The sequence below is a fragment of the Homarus americanus genome, unplaced genomic scaffold, assembly GCF_018991925.1.
Source record: "Homarus americanus isolate GMGI-L3 unplaced genomic scaffold, GMGI_Hamer_2.0 scaffold50564, whole genome shotgun sequence".
NCBI lineage: Eukaryota > Metazoa > Arthropoda > Malacostraca > Decapoda > Nephropidae > Homarus > Homarus americanus.
The window spans coordinates 4,266,484-4,281,256 of NW_024715014.1; the positions used below are offsets into that span (position 1 = coordinate 4,266,484).

Below are 14,773 nucleotides of genomic sequence, written 5' to 3' on the forward strand. Positions count from 1 at the left end.
CACAGCCACTTCTTTGTAATGTCATGCACCACCAACGTGAGTGAACATAACTACCATAAGCTCGCCCAGTTATCATGCAGAATGAGCATAAGGAAATACTTCTTCATACAGAGGCTGGTAGACCTATGAAACGGTCTACTAGCCCAAACTCTGGAATCACGAAAGGTGATTCAAAACAGGGCTTCAAAACAGCCCTAGACAAAATTATCAAAAAAAGTGGTGGAATCATACACAGGCCACTGGCCTCCTTCCCCCAACATGGCCACCTCTAGTGGGATGGCATTATGTAAATAAGGTACATCTCATAACCATTAAACCCATACCTGTTTGAATTAAGGATAGTTCATCATCAATCAGGTCATTCTCTGAGGCAAAGTCATATACTACATTGCCCTCTTCACCATGGATCCACTGAGCCCCCATCTCTAGGTGATGTTCCCCTGAAATAAAAAGTTTCTCAGAAAACCTTATTTCTAGCTGATGAATCTAAAATTAATTTTTATGAGCAGCAAGAAGCAATAAAAGGCTTCATACCATATTTGTTACGTACAGTATTTAATATGAATGTAGTCTCTAAAATTTAAAAAACTCTGTTAGTCTCCTTATATTCACTAAGTTTCCAATGATGCACAAGTATTATAATTCATAATGTACTATTAGGAATAAGAACAATCTTAGGATTATGTACAGTCAGACCATAAATTATTGTACTTTTATCCCTTTGGTGTCAAGCAATACAGTATGACGAACCAGAAAATTTTTTGTACAAAGCTCTCGCATCTGGCTTCACATGGGTAGCCCTGCTCTCCTTATATGGGAATGTGTGGTGCTACCAGTGACACTATTGCTGTCACTTGATATAATGATGATAATTTTTTTTCTGTATAATCCTAAAATAGCAAAGTTTAATGTAAATTGAAGAATGCATATCAAATGTAAAAAAGTAAAAGCATGTCCTGAAAACACTGTGGACTTGTTAATTTATTATGGTAATATGAAGAACTATTATTTCAATGCTTGTTTATTATTATATCAGCAGTGTTAATGTTTTGTCATTTTGACTCGGTGATATTACGAAACAACAAATATTAAATTTTAGTGAATGTTTAAATAAATAAGCATTACATATTAGTGTGATTATTGTGACACGAAGTGAAATGAAAATACTGTACTGGACTGGACTGTATTGTACTGTCATCAAAATTAAACTACAGGGAGCTGATGACAATATTGTGCATCTTTAGTTGCCTACCTGCCTAACAAGTTAACAATTGCCAAGACCAAGATTGAAAGGTTATTACAGCTGCTCTTGTTATTACTTTTACTTTTATCCTCTTTACCATTGATCGGCTCGTTAGCCGTTTGGGCGGTCGGTCAAGTCTCTGTCACACACTGTTGGCAAGTACTGGGCATGCACCGACTCCTGAATGTACCTGAACCTGCTCCAGTGTTGGTCAAGTCTTGTATTGAAAGAGCTCACACTCAGTGCCGTCACATCACTTTCTGGTAGATTGTTCCAAGAGTTCACAACCCTCACTCCGAAAAAGTTTGCCCTCACAGTTTTCTGGACTTGCGGCTTCTTCAATCTTGAGCTGTGACCCCTTGTGGGGCGAGCGTCTGCCAGCTCCAAGTAAGGACACTCAACTGAGTAGTGCCCCTTGAGATGCTTATACTGTACACCTCAATTAAGTCGCTCCTTGCCCATTGTTTCAGAAGTCTTCATAGTGAGTGGCCAGGTCATAACAGAAGTCTTCATAGTGAGTGGCCAGGTCATAACAGGAGTTTACTATGTCATTGACTTTATTATTGTTCACAAGCATAACAAACCTTATTACAAAGAAAAACTTCACTCCTGATAATTTATAATAAAAAAAACCCTTTGAAAAAAAATCTTTTTTTTTTTTTAACTTTTAAAAGTGGAATTTGCCCTGTTTGGAGTTGAACTCAATACAGTATATTGTTCTGGGGTATGTTTAAAAATATGATTTGAATATATTGAAAAACAAGAAAAAGGAAATGACGTAACAATCAAGCTTACCAACCTAACGAGACAACAGGAGAGGTGGCGTTTATTTTTAAATCCATCAAGCCCAGGGGTAAAAATAATTTATGGTCTGACTGTACCACATGAATAAATCTTACATTATTCAATGTTCACTACATATACAGGAAAGTACAGTACAGGTAATGAAAAGTACACCAGTAATTACTTCGTAGATACCCACCATATTCTACAGTGTGAACTCTACCACCAACTCTATCTTGTGCTTCGAGAATAACCAGGTCAACTATTCCACACTTAATTAACCTCTGTGCTGCCCCAAGTCCTGATACACCGGCTCCTACTATGCATACACGCACTTTATGCGGAATGCTAACCATCTTAACTCTGCTTTATTCCTGAAATAAAGAAAAGATTTCATGTACAGTCACGTTCAAGATTCTTCGAACACTGCTGGAGACAGCTGGCAACTCGAGGCCGTTTGTTTACTATACTACGTAGGAAAAATTATGAATGAATGTAAAAGTGATCGGTGATTGGTTACTCAGTTCCCCGTTGCTTAATTAATGGTTGGGCTTTGTTGTTTCGCATTATATTATGCCTTTCTGCGAGTATATACTGTTAATTTGATTTTAAAATGGATAGAGCAATGAGCCATCCTATATGAATTTATATTTAGATAAATAAACATAAGTAAAAATCGGTAAGTATGTTAAAGAACATCATGCATCAGGCACAGCTGTGTGCAGGCTGTTTATGAGGTTGCCTGTTTATCATTAATTTATACTAATATTGTCTTCAAACGTTTAATCCCTTTTGGGTAATTAATCGAGTTGTATCTAGCCGATGCTAAACAAAACTTCTTTCTAAAGACGCTGATTTCTTGCAACACAAACTGCTGTTTTACTTCCCTGTGTGTGTGTGTGTGTGAGTGCATGTGGAGTGTGTGTGTATGTGGAGTGTGTGTGTGTGTGTGTGTGTGTGTGCATGTGGAGTGTGTGTGTGTCAGTCTGTGTCTATTTAATAATGACGTTGTTCAATTGAGGGTGATGGTAATTAATCTTACGAACCATCCGTCTGATGGTGTGAATTAGTACTGTAGCATATGCCTAATACTTTTACAAGCCATTATCTAGCAATATCATTGTCATTCCAAGACTATGAATAATGCAAGCAGCAAATGGCATTTCTTTCTGAGTGACTCTTTTTCCCCCCCCCATCCTTGTTTCTGACTTTTGTGGATTACGTCACGTTTAGTCTGGTGTCCTTAAAAAAATATATTCAATTTTTTCCAAAAATGTGTAGTGTATTATAAATTTGTATCTTATTCATTTATTTATTCGTTTATTTTTTATAAATGCATAATCAATATAAATATAACGCTGACGTTAGGTTAGGTTAGGTTAGGTTAGGTTAAGTTAGGTTAGGTGCCTTCAAGAGCCGGATCGGACAGCTGTGATCGGACCATTACATATTGTAGGAATTGTGTCGTTATACAGTTGTTTCTTTGTCTCCGTCTCCCTCTCTCATTTTTTTCCGTGGTTGACCTTTGTAATTACTACATTGAATCGGGGGTGCTTGAGGACATTCTTGCTGTTTATCCCAAATTTGCTAGCCCACACTGATTTGTCTTCAATTAGAATATGACGTCTAATGTATGTGAACCACTGACCTATATATACTGCTCATGAATATGATGTATATTTCTTTCTTTCTTTGTATACGAACCTCTGTCCTGCATGGCAGTAAACAGTGACATTATCCACATGAATCTGACATATATATATATATATATATATATATATATATATATATATATATATATATATATATATATATATATATATATATATATATATATATATATATATATATATATATATATATATATATATATATATATAGTATATATATATATATACACACAGTGACCCCTCGGTTAACTAACTCAATCCGTTCCAGAAGGTGGTTCGTTAACCGAAAAGTTTGTTAACCGAAACCATTGTTTCAATGGGTTTTTGGGTAATTGGTTCCAGCTCACCGAAAATTTCCTAAATTCAACAAAAATGGTAGAAAAGTTCACTTACTTTGAGGTGTGTATGTAGAAGGCTCCTGGATGATGATGATGATGATGGGAATTACAATGGGGGTGGAGGAGAAGGAAGAAGAGAAGGCATTGGGGTGGAAGAGAAGTCACCCCATGGCACCATTTCACCCATAAAATTTTAGTTCTCTTGGTGTATTTCAAGATTATTTTCTTTAAATCAACACTGTACTGCATTATATATTGTCAATATGTAAAATATATTTCAAAATGACCAATAATTTGCTTGGAAACAGAAAAAAAGCGTTTAGTTGAAGAGAGTCTCAAGCAAGATGTTACCTCCAGTGAAAACAGAGAGACTAACGCCTGTTTGCTGTGTTAAGAGGCTGGATGCTGCGCTTTAAACTAGTCACTTTACCTTCAATTATGTTCAATAATTATTAAAATGACTAAACAATTGAATATTAAACTTTTAAAATTATTGAATAGTATAAACTTCTTGATATTTATTAAAATAGTTAGGAATTTAAGCCCTAGAACCGATTAATGTATTGGCGGACTGATACTAAAGCTGCATGTGGTATTCCATGTTGGCAGGGTCCTTCTACAATTGAGGGAGTGGAATGGTAGTTAGCACTGACAACACCTCTGTCTCCCCCACCTTCCCGCCAATAACGTCAGTGTTATATTTATATTTATTATGCATTTATAAAAAAATAAACGAATAAATAAATAAATAAGATACAAATTTTATAATACATCATACACATTTTTGGAAAAAATTTAATATTTTTTTTTAAAGACACCAGACTAAACGTGACATAATCGACGCAAGTCAGAAACAAGGATTGGGGCAAAATAACTCAACGAAAGAAATGCCATTTGCTGCTTGCATTATTCATAGTCTTGGAATGACAATGATATTGCTAGATAATGGCTTGTAAAAGTATTAGGCATATGCTACAGTACTAATTCACACCATCAGACGGATGGTTCGTAAGATTAATTACCATCACACTCAATTGAACAACGTCATTATTAAATAGACACAGACTGACACACACACACACACACACACTCCACATGCATGCACACACACACACACACACACTCCACATGCATGCATGCATGCACACACACACACACACACACTCCACATGCGCACACAGGGAAGTAAAACAGCAGTTTGTGTTGCAAGAAATCAGCGTCTTTAGAAAGAAGTTTTGTTTAGCATCGGCTAGATACAACTCGATTAATTACCCAAAAGGGATTAAACGTTTGAAGACACTATTAGTATAAATTAATGACAAACAGGCAACCTCATAAACAGCCTGCACACAGCTGTGCCTGATGCATGATGTTCTTTAACATACTTACCGATTTTTACTTATGTTTATTTATCTAAATATAAATTCATATAGGATGGCTCATTGCTCTATCCATTTTAAAATCAAATTAACAGTATATACTCGCAGAAAGGCATAATATAATGCGAAACAACAAAGCCCAACCATTAATTAAGCAACGGGGAACTAAGTAACCAATCACCGATCACTTTTACATTCATTCATAATTTTTACTACGTAGTATAGTAAACAAACGGCCTCGAGTTGCCAGCTGTCTTCAGTACTGTTCGAAGAATCTTGAACGTGACTGTACATATCATACATTCAATTCAAGACAACTAATCACAAAAGCAGAAAAGTCAGTTAAAAAATCTTTCCCGTTTCTTTTAGAATTGGATTTTTGTATTTAAACCTTGGCTCCATAACCAGTAACATAGACATTAAATAATACATACTTCTATCATCCTCATACAAAATTTTATTGAATCACAATGACAGGAATGAAACCCAATCATTGTATAAAAACAAATCTTTATAGGAAACTAACTTTCTTTCCTAAGCCTAAGTATTATTCTCAAATCCAGGAGTTACTTAAATGGAGTCCCTAAATCTATACTAGGGCTGGAAAGATTCACAAAGTCACCTCACACTGTATTTCCTCATACTCTTGCAAGACACTTTCCTTCAGACAGAGAGTGGATCTCCCTAGGACAATCAAGGAATTTCAGTTCTCTCATTCCTTGGGTACAATGAAGAACTACCAAATAAAAATTGTGCTTGAAAGATAATATTGAACTCACCTTGTTTAGTAAAAATCAGCTTGTGCTAAAGCCTGAATCACTCTTCATATACAGTACAGTGTTACTTTACCTGCTTTTAAAGATGGGTCCATAATACACTGCAGTACACAAATGAATCTTAGTGTCTCTACCACTTTCCTGAATGTTCAGTGAAGATTCTCAGAGGCACTTTCTCCCCACAAGGACCCTGAATTAGTGATGGGCTTTCCCCTAAACTGAAGGCTAGGAAATTCCTAATACAGTACATATGAAAAGAAACATACCAGATGACATCCTTTATTTAGCTACCGTGTTTATCTAATAGCCACCCACTAGACAAGAGAGATCTAATCCATCTCTTCTATTCAATGTTGTTATTCCCAAACCAACACCAGAAAATCTTACATTTTATTAAGACCAGAATTACTTCCCCAAACTATTTAAGATTTCAGAACACAGAAAGGTCTCGAAACCCACTCAGTCCTGAAAGCCAAATAATATTTAGCAAAACTATAATCCTCACATTCGGAACCAAATTACCATGAGGATGTCTTCCATCTCAGCCCCAAGACTAAAACAGAAGTTGGGGTGGAGGAGAAGGGAGAAGAGAAGGATGTGGGGATGGAGGATAAATCACCTTTCAGGGGACCCATGCTTGATGCAGTAATTTCACCAATAAAATTTTAAGTTCACTAGGTGTAATTCAAGATTATTTTATTTAAATCAACACTGCACTGTGCTATATATCATCAATATGTTAAAAAAATTTTAATGTAAAAATGCAAAAATATTCAAGACACCAACAAAATCGATGTTCACTCCACTGTAAACAAAGCCAAACTGACGCCTGATGGGTTAGTCAAGCGACTGATGGGCGCACAAAAAACTAGTTCCCTGTACTGCACATATTATCAATATGTTAACTAAATTTTAATATGACTAATAATTTCAATAAAAAAAAATGCAAAAATATTTATGAGCACAACTTTCTTGATATTTACTCAACTGGAAACGAATGTAAACATAGAACAGATTACAGAATTGGCAGACTAGCCCATCAGCTGATGCTCACAAAAGTACGTGTTTTTCGTAAGGATTTCGTTAATCAAAGTTTTGTTCGTTAACCAAATTGAAGATCCTTATGGGAGGTAATTCGTTAACCGAAATTTCATTAATCGAACCGTTCTTTAACAGAGGGACCACTGTACTGTATATGTATGTTGTGTAGTCAAAGTAAGAGAAACAAATGAGACCCTGCAATAGACAAGTTGACGGGTAAACAAAGCATACACTCTGCCATGTAGAGTGATACGGTATACCTGTATATAATTAGTAATAAAAGTTTAAAGTTCTGCTATAATAGTCGAGATAAGTTTATTTCTCTAGAAACAGGGCCGCTATTTGCAATGACGTCACTACCTTCAAACCCTTCGCTGCAGTTGGAGGTAGTAGAAAGGATGGCCTCTTCAGGCCCCAAATGCTACGTTCAGGTAAGTTTTAAGGGTGTTTTCTTATGGTCTAAGTCATGGACATTTCGTAAGTGAAAAAAATGTGCCGTGAAGAGCAGCTTCAAACATAGGTTGGATGGATATGTGAACGAAAGAGGTTGGGTGTAAATGGGACTGCCCAGTATGGGCCAATAGACCCACTGCAGTGTCCTCCATTCTTATGTTCTTTTGGACATAAAAAACTCCCATGCTCACACCAACTCAGCTGTCATGTACTCTTACCTGATAGACTTTCTCTTTTTTTTTCAGCGCATTTAAATAGCATATCAGTACTAGATGGACATACTGTACGAATAAATTTTGAAGTAATGACAGTGTCTGGACGTTGTTTTGAGAATGCCTGATGATGTTATTGTTTTGATTATTCACTAATGAACCACTGGGATATATCATTTATATTAACTGATGGGTAAAATTTTACTTTAACTACCATGAGTATTTAGATGTTTAGATTCGAGATAGGCTATATTGGATAAATTTTAAGTTTTGGTCATCCCTGTAAATAAACATGCAGACTTTTTTCTGATGATTTGCAATGTGTTATGAACGATTTAGACCTTTATTTCTATCGGAAATCACTATTATTGAGTTACTACTCCCCCCCCCTTAACAATGTGTGTTAAGCTAACCTTATAATTCATCATACCCTAATCTTACCTATGATCTGTATTTTCTTAAGTGATATAAAAATGTTTTGCGACAGAAATCCTGTCGAGGTAATGTGTCTTATTGTTTAAAGTACTTAATCCCATAGTTAGAATCTTAAGGTTCCCCAGATGACCAAAATCAAAATACAGTCATACCAATATTGTTTGCTATGTTTATACTGTACAGTACTATGAAATTTGTTGTATGGGCAGCGAATATCCATTGAATTAGTTTATGTGCTTAGTAATATTTATACAGTAGTACCCGATTTACGCAGTCAATTGAACCCAAGGGGTACCGCGGAAAGTGAAAACCGCGTAAAGTGAACAACATAACATATGGGATTAATTCCAATAGAGACTGGCCCGACCCCCAAACTCCACTTTTTCCGACACAATACCTATGTTGTAGTAAAAATAACATCTTAATTTTATGATGGTATGCTCACACAATTAATATTTAAGAGAAATACAGTCGCCAGGTTAATGTCCATTCAAATAATGGACTCAAATCATCCCCCCCCCTCTTCCCAGCTCACTAGCTCCTACCTCTCTGAGAAATGTTTGGGTGAAAACACTAGATTTTAACGTTTAGTAATAAATAATACCTCAGACTAAAGTTAGGATAATATAATTGACATTTCTGGATTCCTTGTAGGTCAGGGAATATTTTGAATGTAAACTTCATATATTTTGCACAAACGATAAAATATTTGCTTTGTGTAAACCAAATTATTACATTAGATCTAAAATTTGTATGTCTAATGCAAAATCCATGATGTGTAAATTCAAAATGATTATCATATTGTAAGAATTCCAGAATTGTAAATTATATTCTGGCCGGGTAATTTGTATGAATTTTATGAGCTAAATAAAAAAAATTATACTTCACCGCGTATATGAGTAGATGCACCGCGGAAAGTGAGTCCGGTTCTGGCAAGGTACCGCGTAAATGAGAAATCGCGGAAAGTGAAACCGTGTAAAGTGGGGAAATACTGTATATTTAAAATGGTATTACACTGTGTTGTACAGTAAAGCACAATTAATTATCTAATAATATTTATTTACAGAGCTGATCAGCCGAGAAGGTTGGACAACTACAGATGGCGGCTTCCCGCTCTGCGGCTCACCCCAGCCAGTGACGTCACAACCAATCACAGAGCTTTTCGCAGTCTTGTGACTTTTTAGCAACTTTAACCCTTATTTTTGACACTTTTTGGCCCAATTTATTGAAAAATATCGGTGAATTTTTCTTTATGCACTGGTCTTTCTCTCGCTGTTATTAATATGTATTTCGTAATGTTTAGACAATTCTAAGACCCTTTTCTTCTATAATATTTCAGTCGGAAATTAAGGATAACCGAGATAATTTTTTCAATACTGTACAGTACTGTATTATTAAATTCGCTCGGTCATAAGTGTTGCCATATCTTATTTGCCTTGAGATGTTATCAGCGCATCATGCATGCGCAATATTGACTGACGTCATCCAGTCGTGACCAATGATGTATAGATATCAAGCAAATTTTTTCGACCAATCACATTTGATTTTTTTTCAAAGGAAGTGCCTGGGTAATTTCATTGACCAGTCTCACAATGGCCGTGGTGGAGGTTGGTTGTCATTTGTGCTCCTACGATTATTTTAAGTTTATTGCCGAGTTTTACAAGAAAGACGATCATTCTATCCAATTCGTACGTATCCCTGGTCCTTCCACTTCTAACTAAGGTATTGTACTTTCCGACGTGGTGTGCCCCAAAGTATTTAACTACCGAGACATTTAGGTTAGTTGAAGCTAGGCCTACCAGGGTTGAAACCCCCGGCTAGGGGTTAGGTTAAATTATTCGAAACTCACCAAATATCGTCGGAAAAATACATTTTTAGGTGAATTTACAGTTTTACACCGATCTTTCATTCATTGTTATTAATATGTATTTTGTAATGTTTAGGCATTTCTAAGACATTTTTTCTATGATATTTCCACCGGAAATTAAGGATAAGCGAGATATTAATTTTTCAATATTATTAGATTCGGTCAGTCACAAGTGTCGCCATGATTTGTTTACATCTCACAGAGAGGGTCTGACCCCTCCTCACGTGGTGCTCCTTACCTCCGTCTTCGCTTTTTAAGCGTCTACAGCGCATGTGCGGGGGTGGTGTAGGTAAAAGTTTTTTGTCTTAGCCAATGAACAATGCGTGGGTGAGTCAGGAGCGGAGATTTTAATTTTTGGTACCAGATATGTCTGAACAACAGGTGGAAGAGATGTGCCGACATTGTGATGGAGATTATTTTACGTCAATTGCCGAGTTTCATTAGAAAAATAGTGAGGCAATTTCTTTCTTCTTTTAGAAAACACAGCGTGTTTGTCCAAAGTGTAATAATCAGTGTACACTGCGTGAAGAACAACACATTTGGCGGTGTCACCAGTTTTCTTCAGCCGAACTGTAAGAAACGGAAGAGGTACAACCCTGGTTAGGTTAGGTTTTGTTGGTTGGTTGGTATTTTATTTGCGATTTATTCAAGAAGAAAAAAATCCAACTTTTTTGGTTATGATTATTGGGTGTGTGTGTGGGGGAGTTAATTAAAAAAACTAGTAATTTCTGAAGGAAATGAATATCAAAGACTGGTGCACAGGTACAAATTTCCCAAAATATCATTACCCCAGTAATTTAAGCGTTTTCTTTACCCACTGACCTGCCATCTTACAATAAAAATTCCGACCATCAACTCGTCCATTGTGTGGAAATGAGGCAGAAAGTCAGATCAGCAACCTGGGACTTGGTCACAATTGGGACATACAATGTGTATTTATTTTGGCATAATTAATATGATGTTTGGTTACCAAATGTAGTAGAACCATTATGTCACAGAGCCACGCATACCAACCCTCCTGGTGTACTACGCACATCATTGTCATCCCTAAAAACTCTTTAATTCATATTACGCTACATAACATTCAAATCCACCACGCTTGTATTATCTCAGAAAACGGAAAAAGTTGATAAAGGATAACTCACCTACTGAATGTTACTGAATTATTTGATGAATTGTACCCAGGTACGGGTATATAATATTAAGTGTATGTGCTCATAGCATTTAAGAAAACTCAAGGTATCTATAAGATGGTTGGGAGAATCCAACCAGTACGGATTAGTGTACGATAAGGGCTAAATGTTGGTCGTGTTTGAAGGTCATTCTATTGACATCTGTGAACGATTAGTGAACATAGACACCACAGGTGGCCGATGAAACTATAAAAGAACATTGATTTGGAAAAAGGATAAATGTATCAGACCTATGTGAAGTGTTGGAAATGATCCAGAAACTATACTTCAAAGGAAATATCTTGTATGCATCGGTGTGAACTTAATACACCTCGTTATCTCATGTGACGTATACCCACGCTAGAGCACCTCGGGCGTACTGCATTGATATTATAGCCCAATGAATTTCCCCAGGAACTAACAAACCAGAACCTTACCTTAGTGTGTAATTTAGGATTAAGATATGTATTTATAAGGCATAAGGTCACAATAGATAGGAAAATGGAGATGTGAGAATCATAAAAATTCAAAGTGAAAATTAGAAATTGGAAACTGTAGGCCTAGTCAGGGAGAAGCGCGGGATAGCGCCTTCAGTAACGCCCGCCCTTCTCCCAAAACAGGTCAGTGTCCTTCATCGGGCTTTATTTCAGCCCTAAAAAGACTTATTAAACAGTTTTTACATTTTAAAACCTTGCCTGATGTTATAAAGTGAAGTCATAGTGTACTAGTGGGGGGTGAGGAAAGCCCCTCAGGCATTATTTTCAGTAACGCCCGCCCTTCTCCCAACACAGGTCCCACGCGGTCTGAGCACATTTCTGCGCGTCGGCCATTATTCCCCTGTGAGAGCCCCCATGTGAGGTGATTGTATGCCATTATGCCCCTCCACTGTGAACCTGTGGATTCCCTGCATATCACCACCTACTAGTATGTTTGAGAAGATTCGCAGTCGCCACTTGGAGCGACCTAGAATACCAGGCGTAGAAACAGTACTGGTATAATCACGTATGGAGTACCCCTCCCAAATTCACCAAGAGCGGTGTGCAAACGAGGTACCTGGTATGTGTACCTAGAAGTATCAAGGAATTCCATACTTGTAGGTGTGGAGGGTAACCGTGGTGCTGTAATGTGGTGATGTGGTGCTATATTGTAACCTAGGGTGCTATATTCTAACAGGTGGAGCAGTCTGTTGTGTTTGGTGTTATGGTAAGAAGGATTGACCGAGGTATGAAGAATGAGTTATGTTATGAAGAATGAGTATGTTAATGATACGTCATTACTGAAGACGTGTGTTGTTGGGCAGTGTAACTAAAATCATTATTGTTCTTCTGAGGAAGGCCAACTCTACTTGTATTCTGACGGGATGCAATATATTTTATAAGGAATAAATTAGTTAAGACATGTTGTTATTTCACCCTTCTTCCTACTATCGATTTGGTCAATGAAAAACCCAACCCAATGCCAAGCTTACTCAGCCTGCTACCTAAAGAGCTACATACTATCCAGAGGGGGTCTGGTGGCAGCGACCTTAAAATTAAGAATAGAGTTAAGTTATCCCTATAGAATTAGTGACCCCAGAATCTGGCAGTATACCGGGTTGAGGTGAAGTTAAGTTAAATGTTTCATTTAGAAATAACCATTTTTTAACACATTTGCCTAAACTATGAGTGTCCACTATAAAACAGTGAAATTGCAGCATTTTTTAAATTAATTTTCCATGAAAAATCGGCAGCGGGTCAGTCGTCAATAATTACCGTATTTTTTCTTTCTAGCCTATCCTTCAATAGGCTTGTTAGTGTGCATGACATGAAAGAAAAGATAAATAAGGCAATAAAAACACTGCGAAGTGATCATATGGCAGAAATTTTGTGTCTCTACATCCTTTGTAGGCAAAGAAATAAAATATTTACCATAATTATGGTGCCATGGGATCTCCCATGATGACCATGTTTTGGTTCACATTGTCTGCTTTATGGGAGCACCTGCTGTCGTTGTTTACATGTCAAGAAAATTATGACAATTCCATCGGGCTTGTTTATTACGATTTGTATTGGATTGAATTCAATAATTTTTTCTAGAGAGGTTCTTTGGATGATAGTATGAAAATCGAAAAGGCAATGCACAGGTTAGGAAGTTAGTTTGGTTGGGTAAAGTTAGGTTAGGTATGGTTAGGTTAGGTCAGGTTCTAATAGGTTCTGTGCATTCTCGCTTCCATTTTAGTGTTCAGTATCATATAAATAGTATCTCCAAAAATTTGGGTTAAATTCTGTATGTTATTTCTGGTGCTAACTGTCTCTTTCACCTCTGCCAAATTTAGTTTTTTCGAGCCTAAATCGTTTACCTTGTACTGTTGTTTGCAGAATAATTACCACATTGCCAATCACTAGTTGCTGCCACCATACCCATGGCATCAATATTATTTAATCACTGCAGGCTCTCGTAAGCAAAATCCTTAGTTAGTACCATTACTCTCTTTCTTCAGAATTACCCTTAATGTTCACCCTATTTTTTCTTGCTAATCCACCAGTTCTAAACAGTATGACGTTCATACTGAAAGTGTAGACTATAAAACATTTCATTTGGTGACCCCCTCCGTTTACCGTACTTCCACAATAAAATGACGCCCGAATAATCGTTATCACTAAAGAAATCGTGAACATTGTGCAATGCAAAGTTTAATTTACTTACCTCAAACAACAGTTACACCAAGGATCATTCAGACTTCTGTTCACACAACAATACTGTGTGTCGACTGTCGGCTGCCCGAGTCACTGATAGTGCCCGCCGGCGCTTCCTTCTCTCTGGACTTTGACTCTCCTATCAGCTGTTTAGTTGTTCTTTTTTACATGCCTCATTGGCCAGTCTATCAGCACGGTCATGATACCTGGGACGGAATCCACGAGAGTTGTTCTCATTGACAGTTATCACATTTCTTTTAATATCACATACAACTTTAGACATTTTTTACCTTTTATCTTCTTCACCACTGATCTGCTCGCCAGCCGCCCGGGCGATCGGCCACGTCTCTGTCACGCACTGTTGGCAAATACTGGGCATGCACCGGCTCCTGAATGTACCTGAACCCACTCCAGTGATGGTCAAGTCTTGTCTTGAAAGAGCTCACACTCGGTGCCGTCACAACACTCTCTGGTAGATTGTTCCAAGAGTTTACAACCCTCACTCCGAAAAAGTTTGCCCTCACAGTTTTCTGGACTTGCGGCTTCTTCAATCTTGAGCTGTGACCCCTTGTGGAGCGAGCGTCCGCCAGCTCCAAGTAAGGACACTCAACTGAGTAATGCCCTCTGAGATGCTTATACACCTCAACTACTGTAGGTCCCCCCTTGCCCGTCTGTAGTATAAACTAGGCAAGTTCAGGCTCTCCAATCTCTCAGGGTAGCTAAGGTGAC

General features: G+C 37.3%; 1 protein-coding gene across 8 annotated transcripts in view; it reads right to left on the reverse strand.

Moving 5' to 3' along the window:
* LOC121853589 (spermine oxidase-like) overlaps positions 1 to 14,381 on the reverse strand; it is a 95,761-nt gene extending 81,380 nt beyond the window's left edge. For 2 of the 8 annotated variants that reach the window (XR_006086363.1, XM_042347876.1), the window contains exons 1-3: positions 14,055 to 14,274; positions 2,226 to 2,400; positions 324 to 440 (exon numbers count right to left, since the gene is read on the reverse strand). Coding sequence is in view for 7 of the 8 variants with exons in the window: in XM_042347876.1 (XP_042203810.1) it covers positions 324 to 440; positions 2,226 to 2,382 (274 nt within the window). In the remaining variant the exon portion in view is untranslated. Of the gene's footprint in view, positions 1 to 323; positions 441 to 2,225; positions 2,401 to 14,054; positions 14,279 to 14,334 lie in introns of those variants that run through there. The other 6 variants (XM_042347839.1, XM_042347848.1, XM_042347857.1 and 3 more) reach the window with 5 other exon arrangements.
* Between the last annotated feature and the right edge of the window lie 392 nt (positions 14,382 to 14,773).